At 37.2% G+C, this 20,059-nt stretch overlaps 1 protein-coding gene across 5 annotated transcripts in view; it reads left to right on the top strand.

The window, feature by feature from the left end:
• The window catches only part of NFIA (nuclear factor I A), a 526,896-nt gene that overhangs the window by 421,587 nt on the left and 85,250 nt on the right, over positions 1-20,059 (top strand). For all 5 annotated transcript variants that reach the window (XM_060773622.2, XM_060773618.2, XM_060773623.2 and 2 more), the window contains exons 5-6: positions 1,213-1,330; positions 7,784-7,911. In XM_060773622.2, the coding sequence (XP_060629605.1) occupies positions 1,213-1,330; positions 7,784-7,911 (246 nt within the window). The remainder of the gene's footprint in view (positions 1-1,212; positions 1,331-7,783; positions 7,912-20,059) is intronic.

Here is a 20,059-nt window from a genome sequence, read left to right as displayed (position 1 = left end):
TATGAGCCACTGGTCTGTACTATAAAATACTATAAATATTCATATATCACCACTTCTGCTGTAGCAGTTGAAAATAGACATTTGTAGCCATACAAATAAAATGGCATCAGAGTATACTAAGGCCCCTTCCACAAATCCCACATTTTCTTCTTGGAACTGGAATATATGGCAGTGTGGACTCAGATAACCCAGTGCACAGCATATTGTGGGATTTTCTGCCTTGATATTCTGTGTTATATGTTTGTGTGGAAGGGCCATAAAACAGTGCTTTCCAAGCTACCTGCAATGGGAGACCAACAGTTTTTTTCCCCAGCACTGTATATGTGTCCACTAGTTACATTTTTTTTTCTTTCCTGGGAACTCATGAATTACCATGGACCAGTAGCCCTACCCTAAATTACAATTGGAACAATAAAACCAAGTTTTTCTAGATAGTGGGGGAAATCCATTAAGGCTCTTCTTTCTGTTATCCCTTAAAACACAATTTAGAATTGCCCTGGCCCTTGGAAAACTTTCTCAATATATTTTCGGTAGTATTGCTGAAGACTTTCATGGCTGGAATCATTGGGTTGTTGTAGGTTTTTTGGCCTGTATGGCCATGTTCTAGAAGTATTCTCTCCTGACATTTTGCCTGCATCTATGGTAGGAATCCTCAGAGGAATCTAACTGCATGTTTATTCTGTAATAAAATTATTATCTATAAAGTCATTTATTGACTTCTCATGTGAACGGTACCAGATCTATATTATTTACGGCAGGAGAATAATACAACAGAGAAAGGACTTGATATTCTATTTGTTAAAAATCATTGCAAATAATTGTATCAGGAAAGGAAGATCATTCAAGTGTATCAGACATCAAACAGTAATAACTAATCAAGAGAGCATTGTTGAATTATCCACTGTTACGATTCATGGGAAAACAGTCTACGAAAAAATGATATTATTTTAGTTTCTAAGGGAAAAACCACAGAAATACATTGTTACAAAATAAGATTTAGCCACCAAGAAAAGACCTTCAAAAAAGACCTTAATCATAAAGCAGCATAGTGATCATTTAATCTTGCTGATTACACTGCCAATTAACTCATACCTTTCTATCTACATGCTGGGGGAAGTCATTAAGGTGAAAGTGAATATTTGAAATATAATTATACCTTTTACACATGACTTACTGACTGCTTCTTCTCTATCTTTTTCTTTGTTTCTTTAGCACCAATAACTACAGGAACAGGTCCTAATTTCTCACTCTCAGATTTGGAAAGTTCCTCATACTATAGCATGAGCCCAGGAGCAATGAGAAGATCTTTACCAAGCACTTCCTCTACCAGGTAATTTAATCTATGCATGCTTTTTAGTTATGACTCAGATTCCTCTGACTTCCGATACATGTTTCAAAATGAGTAATGCTGTCATTTTTTGCTCATGTTGTGTGATGTATTCTGTTGGAGACGTTGAAACTTTCTAAGAATTTAGTGGAACATTCACTTTAACCAGCCACTCTAAACACTATTTATTCTTTGCAATTCTGTGAAATTGTAGAAAAAATGATTTTTTCTCTCTAGCTGAAAGCTGATGTCAATAAACATCATATAGATCACTAGAACAGAAGTAGCTAAAAATACACTAGTTTGGGATTCAGAGTTAAGGATCATTATTCTGAATATTTTTAAGGCCAGAAGAAAGGAGGTAACCCAATGCAAATGAAGAAAATTGGCAATATAATGACAAAGGCCCAGTGCATACAAAGCACAGAGTCCATACTGGCATGGCTAAAAGTGCTGGAATAATGCAGGAAGCTGGTTCACACAAATGGCTGGCCACATGGAACTGTCTCTACACCATTGTGTTTCAAGCAGTAATCACAGTGCCATTTGCACATCTAAATTAAATTGGGTCTAATCCAGGAATTTTCAATTTATGCAGCTGCTCAGGTGGCCAGGAAGGTGCAAACATGTCTGGGGATCTGAACAGGCCACACAGATGAACAGCAGCCAGCCGTTCAACTGTAATGGTTCACAAACAGTAAGCCTATTAGAAGAATCTATTGGGCTGTATCAAGGCTAGATAAAGAGGAATCAAATAGAGTACCTAAAACAGAAGGCTGTTCTTCTACACACAAACGGTTTGTCTTTATGGTGTCTCCTTGGCTGACAAAATGTGCAACAGCAGTGTACAGTCTGCCACTGCAGTGGTCAATCTATTAATGGTTGTGGTAAGTAATATCATAGTATAGCATTAATTTCATGCTTGGTTCTCTAAGCCTGATAGCATTTCAACAAGAGGGCCTTCCAAAGGACATTTGTTATTATTGTTCATTGAAGATCATTTTATCTTCAAGATAGAATGATAGCTAATTTTTGCACCATCAACATCAGTAGTACAGATAGCCCTTGAAATTCAGTGGCCTAGTTGGGGGTAGCAAAAATATGGACTTCAGTATTATGTGCTGACCATTATTGATGCCGAGGTTTCCATGTTTAATCCTTGGCATTTCCAGTTAGAAAAATTCATTGGCAAATAATGTATACCTAAAAACCCAATGTCAGTTGCCACAGGCGATACTGAAACAACTAAAGGGCATTTCACAACATTGACCTGCGGTTTCCTTCTTTACAAATAAGGCTGCACAAACAGGCTCATGCATTCTCCCTTTCATCTGCTATTCTCTTGCAGCTGCAAGAAAGAGATTAGAAGCATCCATTACACTTTTTAAACCAGTCATGTTCAATCTTTGTTCCTCCAGGTGTTTTGGACTTAAGCTCCCAAAATTCCTTACCATCGGAAAAGCTGGTCAGGGCTTCTGGAAGTTGGAGTCCCAAACACCTGGAGGACCAAAGAGTAAACACCACTGTTTTAAACATACAGAAGTTCACTGTAATGTATATATCTAACCACCCTGCTTAGCTTAAACTTGAGATGAAGGGCATTTGGTCCTCCAGATGTTTGTCCAGGAATTGTCATTTGTCCCACCCAACATGTCTAGTGGTAAGCAGCTGATGATGGCCTAAATACTTGTGAGACCAAAGAATTAAACTCTAGGGAGAAGAAACCAAACTCTACAGAGAACAATGCAGAATTAACCCACTATTTTAGACCAGATTTATGTGGAACACTATAAAGTTTGTTTCCTGCTCACATCTGCAAAAGAAAAATGGAAAGGTTGGGACAGTGTTTTTGCAGAATTGTTCACATAGCAGAAACCCATAACATGTGAATTAGGTCCCTGTATTATATGTATAAGAAATACATGATGTCTTTAAACTGCTGTTTATTAGTAAATTCATACTAACTTCTCTGTTAGTATGAACAGAGAAGTTTCCTAATATTGTAGGAAAGGTAGGAATAATAGCAGGCTTCAGATAAATCAGTATGTACTATCTGTAACGGCATTAACTAAGACACTGATGTAGGTTTGAGGAACTGACCTTTGGAAATTGACTGGAAAAATAAAGCTGTAGGAATTTAGTGACTCAACAATGGTGACTATTTTGATCTGGGTTCCTGTACCTCTTGATTTTGCAGTTTAGATACCAATTTGAAGATAAGGATACTTTATTTTTTTTATTACTTTATGCCATGGCCTTTTCTTCACAAATCCAATCTAATCAATGTTTAAACAGGCTCAAAGTCTGTAGCCATTTTGAATCCTAGTAATGATCCAAATTGATTTTTTTTCTTTCCTTTAAAGTGGATCAGATACTTCACACACATGACAAGACATAACAGTTTCACCTGGTTACTTTTGATCATAGGGCTGTTTCACAAGTCACGTTTTTCCTACAGAAATGTCACTTCTCTGTAAGAGAAATTATGTCTATAATACGCAAACCGTAACAGTATATGCACACACACACACAGGTAATCACATCCTTATAACTTGTGGCTTCTTGTTATGGATGCACTCAGCAAAATAGTCAGAAAACAGGCAGTCCCCAAGTTGCAAACATCCGACTTACAAATGACTCATAGTTACAAACAGTGGTTAGACAAGAGAAAGTGAAAGAATTCTACCCCTCGGGAGAGAAATTCACTCCTGAAAGAGTTTTCATGAGGAAAAGGTGTCTTAACTGAAGCATTATTACCAATCCTTATTTCCACAAGAAGCCAAATATATCCAAACTCATTTATGACAGACAGAAAGTGAGGTGAAATCTTTTGAACAGGGGCACAGACGGCAAAACCAACACCACAGGGGTGTTAACCCTTCCTTATGCTGTCATACAGACACACACACACAGACACACACACACACACACACAGAGAGAGACTACCTATATATCACTATTCCTATATTGAAGTGATGTGTAATAAAATGTCATGTGCATTCTCCCGAGTTCTGCATTAATCTTATAAAGACAGTTTAAAAAAGGTAATCCATAATATAACCCACCCACCACTCAAGTAATTTGTTATGATTTAGATTGATTTCAACAAAGTCTGGGAATAAGGGATGGGGGTAAAAAATTAAAATACTAGAATATTTATAAAAAATCTCTTCACAACCTACCAGGAAAACATTTTAGCCTTCCAAATAATAATAAAAAGTAAGTAGTAAATATTATTTTATGTACAGAAAATTGGCATTGTAGCCCATAATTATTTATTAGCAGTTTCATTTATCCACATCTGACAAAATATGTCCTCTCCAGGAATTTTCTAGGTCCTCCAGCATGGACTGGAGGATATTCATTTTAATATGGTTCACTATTATCGGCAGGTTCATGTGTCCAAGGGACCCTGTGGATACTGTAGTTGGACTAGTTACAGTAGTTACTGTAGTTGCATTATTTTCAAAAGGAATACATTGGAAATAATGTATTTCCTTATTTGGTATTTCTGATTCTGCAAACCCACTTGAAGAGGTTTTAGGTATGGTAGCCAGAATCATATGGGTGAAGTATGCTGGCAGTTGCAGGTTACAGGTGGCAGCAGACAAAATCTGCCACTCCGGGCAGCCTGCTTCTCCAGTGCTTTGCTTGCTTCATGTCCATTATGCCTGCATTGTTTTCCCTTCTGTGGCTCCTGCCCATGCCATCATAGTTTTGCTGTGGTGTACCACCACGAGGTGCATTTACACTATAGAGTTTATGCAATTTGATGCCACTTCCATGCCATGGCACAGTGCAATTGATTCCTATAAGATTTGGTGTTGACACCAACACTCATTAGCAATGAATGCTAATGTCAACCTTGTCAAACTATTACTCCTTTGATCCCATAGTATTAAGCCATGACAGTTAACGTTCTGTCAAACTGCATCAATTCTCCAATGTAGATGCTTCCCAGGATGCCAGCCACTCAATCATTGAATTAATATGAGGAGTTCACTGTTTCATTCCATAAATGTATCTGGAATGGTGGCTGTTTGGCTAGTAGCTGTGCTGACACAGACAATATCTGTGACTTGTACTCAGTCAACATTCTGTTATTTGACAAATAAACTAATCATTAGATAAAGCACTCATCAGGATATTCGTTCTTTGGCTTTTTATTTTTGGTAAGTACACTGAAAACTATATGGACAAGAGTAATTCATTAGATTTAGTCTTCACAAGCTATGTTTACTTCAGGACTGATAGAATAGACAGATTATTAATGCTCCTTATAAGTAAAGCTCAGATGTCACTCTTGTATGCTTCCACAAATACATGATACAGATAAGAAGCTAATTATAAACAGCATCAGTAGTTAATAACTGCACAACATGTTTGTTTTTTTCCTCACATTATATTACTTTCTTGTTAGACAAAAAAGAGTCCTTAAATCAAAGACTTATATCTCACTCTTAAATATATTTACTTGGAAATATGTTTCAATTGATTTTACTAACATTTACTTAGCTTTGAAGTTGAATAGAACAACCAAGACAGTAATTATATTGTAAGCAAAAAATGTCTCCTCTTGACATTTAAAATGCTTCAGAAACAAAGTTGAGGTTTTCTAGCACTGTGATATGTTAGTATTCCTAATCTATGGCTCATCTATGACTGGAATGCCTAGTGTTCATGAGACTGAAACAAATTTAAAAATATGGGGACCAAATGTTCAACAAGCCATCTTTATATTTACACTTGCAATGAATGTTGATGTAATATAACACATTTATGTTTCCCCCTAAAGATAAAATACAGTCAGCCCTCCACATTTGTGGATTGACTTTTGCAGATTTGAGTACAATGTTCTCTCTAGAAAACTCTAAGTCCTCCAGTTTACTTCCATGGTCAACTAGAGGACCTAGAGATGCATAGATGAGTGTTTTCTCAAGGAAAAAAACCAGCATTTTCAATTCATTTTTTTCCATTTCTGTGAGGATTTAAGCCTTTAACCTAGGCATGGGCAGACTTCGGCCTTCCAGATGTTTTGGACTTCAACTCTCACAATTCCTAACAGTTGGTAGGCTGTTAGGAATTGTGGGAGTTGGAGTCCAAAACACTCGAAGGGCCGAAGTCTGCCCATGCCTGCTCTAACGTCAGTGAGGAGTGACTGTATTCAGATTATGTTAGTGTGAGAAAATAAAATGACTAATGCAGAGAGAATGTAATAGAGGATGTTAAAAAAATCCCTGTTCCTTGTGCATTAGTCACCCATGTCTTCATATCTTCTTCTACCAAGATCCAGGGAATTGAAAAGTAATCTTTTGAGAGCCATGCTAGCTGGGGATCCTGGCAATTGTAGTTCCAGGAAAAGAGCTCTTCCCAGCTCTGAGAAGATCTCTTTTCAAATACTAAAAAACAATATCCTAAATTTCAAGAAGAACCGGTGTAAATTATCTCTATAAAGATTTAGATATGTGTAAAATGATATCAGTTCCCCAGTGCATTGGATTTCTGATATGGAAAATAGTCTTCATCATCTCACCACAGTTTGCCAGACAGCTTACCCTTGTGAGTTTCTACTGCCATCATACATAGAAATATGCAATAGACCCCTTAAAGCTGACAATAGATGTAGTATTTGCCGAGCCTGCCTTGAAAAGTGAATTCAATAGGACATCTTCCCCTCCCCAATGCAGTCAGTTCCTCTTACTATAGCTCAAGAAGCTGAGGGCTTCTGGCTCCACAGTTCTCCACATTCCCCTGCCAGAGTCCAAGTCGATTGACCTTCAGAGCTCAGCATAAGAGTGACTTTTTCTTTCAGGCTTTGCCTGGATGTTACATGAGGGAGAAATGTATATGGGCAAGTGATAAGTAATGATCTGTGTTTTCCTTCTGAATTGCTCAAGTTCCAAAAAAAAATCTGATTTTGGGTTTCAAGATCAAATTTTGGGAATCATTCTCTTCTTCTTTGAGATTAGTCTCCCTCTTTTTTCCTCTTTTTCTTTCTTCTTCTTCTTCTTCTTCTTCTTCTTCTTCTTCTTCTTCTTTTTTTGTGTGGAAAGCTTTAAGGGATACTTCTCCTTTACTACTATTATAAATATTATCGAAGTGTTTCAGTGGCTCCCAAGGCAGGCTTTATATCAGAATTCATATCAGATTTTCCCCCTCTCTCCTCATTTCCTATAGTACTCATTTTGCATATCCTATTTTTTCTGTGACAACTTTCAAAATGTTGTGTAGCCTTATTTAACACAAATCTGATGACTATTTGCCCAGATTATAAAGGAAAAGCCAGCTTGCATCTCAGAAGGCAGTCAGAGGAGCCGGAACAGGGAAGCAAGCACAGTGTCTGCCTCACCTTTTCTTCAAAAATAGAATGTTGTCTGGCTCTGTAGACCTCCAGGGCCGTGTGACCTGTCTTCTCACTTCAGGTGATGTAATAATGTATCTGTCCTTCAATTTCAGCTCTACAAAGCGCCTCAAATCTGTAGAGGATGAAATGGACAGTCCGGGTGAAGAGCCATTTTATACAAGCCAAGGGCGGTCTCCAGGAAGTGGCAGTCAGTCAAGTGGATGGCATGAAGTGGAGCCAGGTAAATAGGGTCACTCAGGTGACTCTAAAAGAGTCCTAGGCAATGCTGAGTATACTCACTTTAAGACTTATAAGAGAGAGGTTTCATGTGTGAACTGTCGTATGAAAGTCTACATAAGCTGAATGGGTCTGCTGCAGCTGCAAACATATTGACGATGTTCACAGGAAAGCGTTTGTAATGTTGAATATTGTCTTCCTGGGCTGTCAAGGCTTCCTTATCCCAAAATATTACTCTGAATTAGGCTGGCTTGCCCCCAAAAAGGGCTGCATACTTCAGTTATATTGTACTGTAAAATGAAAATAGTTCGGCTCATTTGAAAAGAAAAAATAATTTTAAAAATCCAGGCTATTGTTAACTTGAATTGATTTTGTTCTGCAATGGCTTCTTAGTGGCATTGTAAGAAAGGTTGTTTTGTTCTGTTAAAACATTGGAAAGGTTGAATGAAATCGTTCTATCTATTATGATATTGTTGCATTTCTGCCTGATTAATTACTTAATTTTCAACTCTCTTGTTTTTATGTCTTCTTGTGTTATATTGTTGATTTATGATCTGCACACAAATTTCACCAGGGCTTGGCAAAATTTACTTTTTTGTACTGCAATTCCCCGAATCCAGTTTTGGACTATATTTCCCGGAATAAGATTTATTTACATTGTTTTGGGATTTGTAGAAATAAGTAACATCTCCAGGTTCTGCGCATATAGCATCTTGAGGATATGTAAGATATTACCAGGTAATTGTTCTTCCATCTTTAATCTCAAGTTTCAAGCTTGTTCTTCTTAATATATTGAAGTATCTGGGAGAAGTCATCTGGATGTCTGTGTGTTTTCTATCAGCCCAGACTTGTAGTCATATCTGGTTCATTTGAATCCATGTACTTGTTACCTTGCCATGCACATTTTGTGAGAATTCCTTTGAAATTAGTTCAAAAACTTCAATGGTTAAAATTTGTGGTTTATCAGATATTGATGGCCAGGAACTATAGCTGTCACCACATTTCTAGAACATGCCTCCAGTACTACACTTGGCCCCAACAATACAAGTATAAGCAAGTCCTGGAGACAACTCTTTTCCTAAAAGTATAAATGGTTTATGTGACTTTTCTGGTTGCTTCTGGTGTGAGTGTGGAGAGGGCAACCACAGACCACCTATTACAATGCAGTCTGAGCCCTGCCACATGCCTAATGGAGGACCTCCTTATAGCCACACCAGAGGCACTCCAAGTGGTTAGCTACTGGTCAAAGGGCATTTAATATAATGCCAAGTTTCTAAACTCATTACAACTGTACCCTTGGTTCACTTCTGATACGATAAATAAATAAATGTGACTTTTCTAGCAATAAATGTCATATTCACACAGTGTTGTTGGTGTGTCTACCACTTTGTGTATTTTGATGTTTAGGCATATGGATTTTAATTTAATTTAATTTTAAAATTATGCAAAGCAGTGTTGGATGACTGTAACAAGGCTAGGCAACAAATACAGTATTGGGCGTTCCTCTGTATTTCCATATTGCCCCTCAGTGAAGCAGTAGCTATGTGGGGAAGGGTGGTTGCAACTGTAACTGGAAGCCTTTTTGTTTTAAATTAATCCTTTGGCATTGTTTGCATATTTTATTCCATCATACTTGTTTTAGATCTTACTGAGAGTATAAAGTTAGATTTTGAATTTTCACTTATGATGTGACAGACTACAATTTGTTAGGGCAGTCTTAGTGTATCTGAACTGGTTATCAGACTACATAATAAATTGATATAAATCCTAATATGGAAGCCAACATGGAGTCATGAAAACCATTTTTGAGAGAGTCACACTCTCGCAGACTCAGAAAACTCTGTGATAGTTTCATTTGAGGATTAACATAAGACAGAAATTACTTTGAAGGTGCACAATAATAACAAATCAGTTCCAATGCATCTAAATTATATGTATCCACAATCATGATGAGCCAGTGTGGTCCAGTGGTTTAAGTGTTGGACTGGAAGTCTGGAGACCAGGGTTCAATTCCCCATATGGCCAAGGGAATCGCCTAGTGCAACTTTTCTCTGAACAAATCTTGCCCATGACAGATTTGTTTTAGATTTGCCATCAATCAGAAATAACTTGAAGGTGCACAACATTTATGTGGACGAAGAAACAGTATCAATGCCATTATTAAAGGGCAAATGCAACAAGGGCATGGTGGAAAGAATCAACAATCTGCTAGCCTCACATGAATGGCTGGAGCAGATTTCAAATGGAATTATCTTGCATAAAGGAGTTGTATGATAAGGTCCATAGTCTTCTTTTCTAGGTTGCCAAACTGAGTTTGGCATTTTCATTTCCTTTTTTAAGCTGACGTAGCATAGCTTTCTTAAAACCAGCAAGGGTGAGGGGAAATACTACAGTTACTTTAAGCAGAGCCACGTCAGATATTTGATGGACATACTTTTCCCGTGTCTGTTATAATAGAAGCTATAAATTTTATTTCTTACTGGTTTATTAGTGCTTTTACACCAACTTGTTGCAAGTTAACATCTATTCAACATTTTAGGATATACTGCCAAAACTACTATTGTGTTGCTGTTTTTCTGTATGGATCAATACTTTGAATCACACCCATAGTTTTGCCCTAATTGAAGTGTTATAATTCTGTAAAATTCCAGAAAAATGTTCAAAAGAAAGGATTTCCAATTATGGTTGTTATTAATGTTTGGAATTTTGGAAAAAAAGTACATACAACTTTCAGAATCCCCTAGTCAGCATGCATTTTTTTTTTTTTTTTGTAAATAAGCCTGCATGGACTCTGTAATGGCAAGAAACCGGCACTGAACATTGGGTTGGGCTACATGGCCTTGTGTCCCTTCAAACTCTGAATTTTCCTCCCTGTGATTGGTAGTTGGAACATGATATACTAAGCAAAATATTGCATTAAATCCTTCCTCCTAATACTGTACTCATGGAGACTTGCATCCATTTACCTGCACTCCAGTGTGCTTGGGGAGCTCTCAGGCCTAAAAAGGCTAGAGTCTGCCAGAAAAGATAAATTCGCTTTCACCACAGGAAGACTCGGGGAAGTAAAACAAAGCAGAGACATAGTAAATTATTCCTGCTTTTCAAATACCTCTTGTGGTATCCTCCTTACCATTACTTTATCTCAGCACTTTTATCGCATAACTCTTGCTAACAGGGAAAGAAGGCAAGAGAAGATAATGAGGATACTTGGTAAGTAAAATCAAGCAGCGTCAGACTTGAATTTCCACTCTGATGCAATTCTGTATTGGATCCATTTTTAAATTAGTATGAACTGTTACACAGCCATAAATATACCTAAAAGCTCTTGACTTCAGGATTTTGTTTTTTTTTAATCTTCCATGATCAAATGCAATTTATGAAGCCAAATGATATAAAATAGTTCTGTTTCCTCCTTGTTATTCTCTCTCCTTTTTGCATTATTTTATCAAGTACAGATTCAATGCTGTTTTTAACTTATGCGGTCTTTTTGAAGGCTACATCTTGTCCAAGGTGCTAGTCCCCCCCCCCACCCCCCAGATTTCTTATTTAGAGACACAGAAGGGGAAGAAGGGAAGGAATATGATAAAATGGATACATTTGTTACATTTAAATTAACAAGCTTTGACCATTTTCCTATAAACCATCAAAATCATTGTACCTTATACTGATTACAATTATTATTTTTTTTAAAAAAAATTGTTTCCTTGATAATCTAGTGGTTGAGAGATGCTCTAGATTTTGGGACCAGCTGTTTTCAATAACCCCATTCAGCATGGCCAATGGTAAGGGATTGTGGGACTCCAAAAATATCTTGAGAGCTAATAATTTCTCTCTCTTGCTATCAGGCCCGTAGCCAGGATTTCGTTTCGGGGGGGGGCTAAAAAATTTTCAGGGGGGGTTTCGGGGGGGCTGAGTTTCGGGGGGGGCGGAGTCTGAGTGAAAGAGGGTCTAGCCTAGCAAACCTTTTGTATCATTACCCCAATACCCCCATACATATGGGATATATTGAGAATGGTGATCAAATCATGATATTAATAAACATAACAGTTTAAATAATGCACCAGTAAGGCCTTTTCGCGAACCACCATGAGAATTTCGGGGGGGGCTGAAGCCCCCCGAGCCCCCCCCCCTGGCTACATGCCTGCTTGCTATATAAAAAAGGTCCAGTTGTTTGATCAGATTTCCCATCTTCTTAGCATAGAGGAGAGGGTCAACTTTTTAAACCTTTATAAGAAATGTAGTTTTAAGCACTGCCAGGAGCTATAACCAACTTTGGTTCATGTGCTTGGATAAGGACTTTACCCTTGGAACTAGGTTAGAGCTGACAGATAGGGGTGACATGTATAAAAGTATTCAGATATACAAAATTCTTATGCCAAATAACATGTATGCCATATTTATTACACATTGTATATTTTAAGAATCACTTGAACATTAGTGTGGTCTCATTTTTCCTTTTTTATTAGATTGTTTCATGTTCTTCATGGAGTGTGAATCTCCTTCCCTTACGTTTCCACCAGGATCTTTTTGCAAACCAAATCTCTGTATTAATAGGTGAATTATCATATAAAACACAGGGATGAGTAACAGATAAGACAGGAACCATTTCTGTTAAGTTAATGATAAAGCCAAACCATCAGGGAGCATGTCAATCAATAACTACACTGGAATCTTCTAGTGGTTCACACCACTGAATGAGCCTTTGTAGAAGTCACAGTTTACTATATGACCTACTGTGACCTTTTGCAGCAAAGAGGCTTCTTTGTCAGTATGGCTAGAATCCCTGATGCTCCCTTCTTGGATAGCAGTGCACAGCCTGAATAACAGCCTTAGATCGTTTATTTAACCTGCTTGAGATACACAGCAGACATGAATACTCAGAATCGTTGACCAGATTTCTACAAAAAGCATTTAACTTTCCCCCCTCCAAAAGGCAAACAATCAAAGGAGTGCAGTATCAAGGCTTAAAATATTTATAACTGAATACTGTGTCATATAATTATGGTCTCTGGGGCTTTCTATACACCAGATTTTCATTCAAAGGCATTTCTTGTTGCATAGGTATTGTTACACATCCTTCCATCCACAAACCCCATGAAGGTATAGAGAAAGGACTGTGTTGTTCATTTTTCTTTTGAATGAAAACATATGAAATTCTTAAAGAAGTCTTTATAAAATTTGCTTTATTTGCAAATTCACACATAGATCACAATTAGATTAAAACAACTCCTCCTGCAGCCAATCTCCCAAGCAACTATTTGATTTCTCTCTTAAGGCTGCATCCCATGCAGTTCTAGTTAATGCCAACTGTGAACTTTCATCAACCTCCTGTCTCTCCTTTAAGCCATAGTCTATAGAATACTGGTCTGAACCCTGGCAGGATAATTACCCCTTCAGAAGACTAGTGGAGCAGTGGTTCCCAATCTAGGGACCTGGGGTATGGTTGGACTACAACTTCTAGCAGTTCTGATGCACATGACCAGTTATGGGGACTCCTTCTGTAGTTTTTGGGGATCCAAGTCTAGAAAGCACTGATATAGAATCGTGAAACAATTTGAACCTTGGTTTGTCAGACAAGCAACACAAATTCAAAGCAGTACTAAAATGGCTAAACCATGAGTGGTCAAATGGTATTAGAATCCTCCCTAATTTGTCATTGTTGGCTATGTTGGCTACAACTGATGGTAGTTCAGCAAGGTATAACATGGTTCAACCTGGCCTTATAAATGATTATCAGAATCAGAGGTGACCTTGCAATACAGTGAGGGGAAAAAATAACAATAAGAACGAGTCACAACACACACCTTACTTTTTGGTTCATTAGCACTGGCAGTCAGGAGATAATTTTTTGCTTCTAAACATCTAGTACCTTTTCAAGAACAAGCCCATAGGACCTTGAGATCACAATGCATTAGGCTCAGCTGTTGCTATATGAAAGAGGATAGCTGTGTTAGCAATTTGCTTTTTCACACTCCGAGTGATTGGCTTCTTATCTAAACTTTGTCTTAGAATGCTGCACTGCTATTGGATTTGTCATCAGAACAGCACCAACTTTTTTGCTTTGTTTTTAATTGCAAGAAGTAGGGAGCAAGCAATGATGAAAGTACACAGTATGTTGAATCAGCATCTTCTACCATCTAACTTTTTCTCTGTGCAATTTATCACCATAGGATCTTGGATTTTGTTATCAGAATAATCGGGTTTTGAAAGTAACTATAAGAATTGGTAGAAGGTGTCTCTTTAGTCACTGTGTAGAAAGGTCATTAATAGAAGCAGGCTTGTGTTGGAATGCTTCAACATCTTAGAAAAGGTCATGTGCAGATATACTAGCATTGATTTGGAAAAAGAACTATTTCCACAACTTAGTTGTTTGCAAATGTTAAAGTACGTTAAAATCATTTTTTGTAATATTACAGATGAAGAATATAGTGCTTGAGTGGTTGGAAAGAGGAAGTCAGAATTTATTGTTCTCAAATGATCTTCTCAATTCATGTGAACTCTGTTTTGACCAGAATCCATTTTTCTTGTTTTGCCAGTGGTCAGTGTAGATATAAAAATTTGCCTGGTCACATAGTCGTTTAAAACAAGGATCATGCAGCTTTCCAGATGCTGATGAATTATTGTGCACACATTATTTTTACCATTAGCCAAATCACCAGGAAATTACGGGAACTGAAGTTCAAAAATAGTTGAACTTCTTTAGAAGTCTAGACCTGGGAATCTCCATAGCGTGGCAAGAAATGTCAAAAGTATCCTTAAAGTATGGCAAGTATGATATTTCTAACATAAGAGTGAAGATTATATGCAGCATGTGGCCTACTGGAAGGTATTTCTGCTTTGGCTACCCTACGCGCCTCCTAAATTTCCTTTAAAAATTGACACAAAATTGAGAATTACTCATCAAGGGCTGCCAAAACAACACCCAATTGTACCTGAAATGCCACCCACCATTTGGTTATGCTATTCACCAAACTGGAATTTTGTTTCTTTTAAGTGGAATTGACCTTCTGGCCATGTGCTGTTTTAAATGGAAAGAATGGCACATGCCCTGTTTCAGCCTGGGACTAGAAAAATAGCACCAGATCTCATGAATGGATTTACTTGAATTCTGGATAAACATGGATTTTTATATACTATGAGTGTTTTTACTTTTACCTTTAAGCTTTTTCATCTTGTTTGGCAGCTACGGCTTGGAAGAAACACTCCTGTTCATTTGGAATTACTTCTTACCTGATTTATAAGGCAGAAATAAGTTATTAAACAATTGTAATTTAGTGTTGTATAACACCACCCCTTTTGCATTGTAACTTTGTGTGTATTTATATTCATTTTTGTTAACAGGGAAGTGAATGCTTACTTCTTGTGTTGTTTACTCTCAGACCAGTATCTTATAGCATTTTGGAGGTTTTTTTACATGAAATAGTTAATCAGTTACTATTGAATAAATTAACAAAAATGATTTAGTTATCAGGATAATAAGAAAGCAGAGAATTGCTTTTAATTGTAACTTTAGCATGGATCTTGGAAACGGGGGGGGGGGTCTACTGCAGAAAGTAATTTGGATTATCTCTGAATTGAATGGCAGCAGTAATAAATTACTTCTCGAAGATTTGTAGCAGTTTCTTAGAACCTTCCAAACTCTATTTTATTTGCTCCAGATTCTTCATGCACCACATTTCCAGGTTTAAAGCTCATGTTCTGCTTTATGATCACTTATTCTGCATCTTTTTGTGTTCTGGTAATTCATTCTACAAGTACTAGTTGGACTGACTTGCAATAGATTCAGCATTACTTTTGAGGAGTAGTATGGTTGTACATCCTTTTATACATTGTCATGTTTTATACAACCCCACTGTTATAATGTCCATCTAGCTGTAGCCAACAAAAATCTATTAATGGATATGATAATACACAAAATGTAGCAGGTCAATAGCAGTACTTGGAACACAATCACAAATTTTCCATTGTAGCCATTAAGTAAAATAATTAAATGGCCTTCATTTTCTCTAATAGGCATAGACATAATGACAGAAAGTTACAGTTGGATCAATATGTCTTTCTTTCTTTGGCAATTTATAGAGCAGCTGGTGACCGTTGTCTGTGACAATAATCTGTTTCATTGACATTTTTTAACTTGCAATCATTTAGCTTATAGATGGGTAGACTTTCAGTAAATTGTATCTTTCCTCACTTGGCCAGTAAAATATAACTTCATAGGCTTTCCTTGATCTGTATGTCCTTCCAATGTATCTTAGTTGTGAGAGTTCTAGTCCACAATGTGTCATTCCCCCACAATACCAAATTATGTAGTCCAGCAGGTAGTCTGAGCAAAGAAGGTTCCTTCTACCTTGGAGAGTGTCCATAAGCTGGAAGTAGCCCCATCCTACCATATCATTGAGGTAATGTCTTAGGTAAGTGCAGCAGAAACTTTATTTCTGACATTTATGGCAGGGAAAGAGAATTTCAGCCCTTCCTAGGATCTAAAGTTAATCTTTTGCAGGATTCCCCAGAAGAACAAATAACCATCTACATGAAGTCATATGAAGTCATGGGAGAAAGTATGGCCACTTCTAAGGTTACCTACCTCCTTTCTGGCAGTAAGAACTTCTGGCAGTAAGACCAGCATATGCTGGCATTTCTGGTCTCACTCTTTTGCCCCAGTGAACATCTCAGAAATAGAACGTGGCCCCCATATTTGTATTTTAATCTGCCAAGCCTCACCAAAGATCATTAGTTGCTATCAATTTTAGAATCTCACTGGAGTACAACAGGAGTGCAGATCATGAGGCATCTTTGTTTTGTTAGAATCCAAGTCCCAGCATCTCAGGAAAGCAAAACCAGTGGTCAAGAATACAAGATCCTGGAGTCCAACATCTGGAAGGCCATATGATTTCCAAACACAGCACACAAGTTGCTACCAAATTTTAAGTGTTAATTTTTATTTTGTCACTGTTTTTAACATGGTTTTATTATTTTAAGATTTGCCAAATACTAATTGAGTTCCTTTGTAGTAATGGAAGACTGCTACAATTGCAACATCCTGTAAAAATATTCTTATTTGAATCTTGATAATAGGATAATGTAATAGGTAAAAAGCTATAATAAGTTTTAAGAAATGAAATGGCTTCAATGGTCTCAATGCCATATAAAATTTGGTTCTGTTAGTGCGAGAATAGAGAAGCAGCATGCTGTGCTTGGAAATCATTGGGCCATTACCGTGGAAACCAAGGCTTAGACCAGAGCAAGTAACATTCTCTCAGCTTCAGAATATGGCAAAGACAAACTCCCTTCAAACAGATCTTGCCAAGATAACCCCATGATAGTTTTATGGGTAGCCATAATTGGAAAGTTGAAGGCACACAACAAATTAACAAGCTATGTGGTAGTCTAGCAAATATTTTGCTTTCCAGTTCTAATCCCTCTTGACACTTTTTGTTCTCTTGCTACCATTCCCCTTTTGACATTCTTTCCAGGAAACATAACAGCCAAGATATTTTTTTTCATAAACCTTTTAACCCACAGCCAATAGTATGATGGGACCAAAGGGGTGACAGTTCTGTAACCTATTCAAACTCAAGGTATGAAAGAGGCAGGGAAAGTTATTGTTGGTGTCTAAACCTCCACAGTGTAAGTACAAATTTAGCTGAATACCTATGACCCTTTTTGCTGATGCAGTTCTTGTGTCACAGTTATCACTGCCCTTGTGGGCTCCACACTCGAATACTGCAATGCAGCTACTCTTGAAAATCATTTGGAAATCTTATGGCAGAGCAGTATTTGGTTACCTCCTTATATTAAATAGGAAATTCCTGAAGAACAGTGTTATCTCATGCCTGAAATATAATTTCTTGCTTGTCCTTCAATAACTTCCCAGAGTCCAGGTTAGTAATAATTATTCTACTTACCTTCACTCACTACTGAATTTTCAGATTTTAGAGTTGTTAGTTAAGTTTGGGTTTTGGTAAACAATATTCCCTCTAAATTCACACTGAACCAACATGAAAAAAACACTCTAATGATGTGACTATTTTAGAATTCAACTGCATTTTCCATATTTTTCTTCAAGTAACACCATGTCATTATAAATTTTACACAATGTAATTATCTTGTATCTAAATTTTTGTTTTATAAGAAGATGTTTTGACAGTTAGCTATGCTTTTCCTTTATGCTGAAACATTTTATCCTATCTGCCTAAGTCTTCAGACTCTGAGAGCTGACATGATAGTTATTCTTTAATATCTGAAGTGATGCCATGTAAAAGATGGAACAGGCCTGTTATCTCCTGCTGTAAAGGCTAGAATATGAACCATTTGCCATCTTTGGAGGTCTTTAAACAGAAATTTGGCATCTTCCAGAAGTGCTAAATGTATGCCAGGGAATGGGACTAGATTACCCTTGTGATCACTTCCAACCCTAAGATTTTATGATTCCATGATCAAGACAGATAGCAATCACAAATATTAAAAACAAATGGCACATTATTAATAATATTACACACCACAATAAAAAGCCACAACATAATTAGTGCACAATTTCCATTTCTGAATGTTGCGAAACATGCCAACATCTAGGAGCCTCAGTAGCTGACATATTGGCATTCTCTAATTTTGCATGTGTCAGATTCTGAGCAAGGTTATATCTTCTTTAAATCCTATTGCATTATTTTGCGTATTTTCTTGGAAAGGGCAATGTTTCTCAGTTTTTGATTTTATGCCTTTAGTGGGGACTGCTGAGATGTAGCTTGAAAGTTTAGAGCCTTGTTTTTTGGTTGAACAATGTGGTCATTTTGGACTCACTAGTTTAAAAATCACACAAACGCCCAAGTAGCTTGACTTATCGACAGGTCAGTGTAAGTACTATACTTGATTCTTTCTTTCAAAAAGGAGCCATTCCTTTCTCAGAGTGAAGTAGCAAAAGCAAAAGAGTAGTCCATCCTAGGAAAACCTAAAAGACACACTGTCCCTCTGTACTTTCTCTGCTGTGGCACCACTTCTGGTCTCTATGAATCTCTGGGTGGGAAAATGGTGGCGACGGCAGCAAGGGTCAGCTGCCTGCCTGAGATGGCATTGGTGCTTTCTGCTCTCTTTGGAATGATACTCAATTTATCGATGGGTCATGTCAAATTCCATAATTTTGGCCTCAAAACAAGCCGTCAACTTATACATGAGGTTCATTTGTACATTAATATATTTGGTAACAGGCAAAATCCTTTCCTGTTTTTCTGTTTAATTCTTTACCTTTTAGTTCATAGCATTATGGTGGTGAGGGATAACATTAAAATACTGTTTTGATATAACATCTAATTCTTGGACTTTATGAAGGTGGAATGTGAGGGTGTTGGAAGATAACTGCAAGTAGCAGTCATACTTCTTTGAAGAAAGAGCAAAATATGTGGAATGTGCTGTTCCCACTATAAGATAAGCTAGTGTGTGTTAATCAAATATTTTCATGATATGGAAGCAGTTAAGAAAACAGTTTTTAAAAATACTAATTGCTCTCTTAAGTAAACAGATCTATCATTAGGTTGTCAGGAAGAGTGACATTGAGCAGAAACACCCTGCTAATCCCCTGAAGATAAGTATTTAACGTAATTAGCCAGACAGTGTCTTTTTTGTTGAATGTAGCATTAATCAGTAGGAAAAGCCCAACTTTCCAGAAAAGAGCTTTCACTGATATGCCTTTGTATTAGAAAGCTTCTTACACTTCTTTTGTCAAGATATCATACTTGAAGTAATTGACAGCTACAATTTTATGGTTTTGGATTATGGAGTTCATTAGTTGCAATTTCAAAAGAATTTTGGGTTACCTTTTTTCTCTAATATTTGGCTATATAGTGTTGTGGTTGTTGTGGTGTTGTTTATCTAAAGAAAGTAGGTGCAAGTGGGCCATGGCTCTTTTAGAAATGCCCCCCTCAATTAAGTTTGGAGCCATGGGAAAGTTGCACCAATTTCCTGGTTTAGAAATCTCTCCTTCAAGCTGTGTTCATGGAAGAGATCAGTTTGGATATGTCCACCTTCCTGTGTAGACTTTTGTGACACTCACTTTTTGCAGATGTGTTCAAGAAGATTGGTAGAACTTTTTTGGAATACCTCACATACAAAGAGATACTTTGCATATGAAAGAGCTAGAGGAGTGGAACTATATATTCTTA

The sequence above is a fragment of the Anolis sagrei genome, chromosome 4 (genome assembly GCF_037176765.1).
Source record: "Anolis sagrei isolate rAnoSag1 chromosome 4, rAnoSag1.mat, whole genome shotgun sequence".
Classification (NCBI taxonomy): Eukaryota; Metazoa; Chordata; class Lepidosauria; order Squamata; family Dactyloidae; genus Anolis; species Anolis sagrei.
The sequence above is the reverse complement of the archived record's forward strand: the minus strand, read 5'-3'. Positions and strand labels throughout refer to the sequence as shown.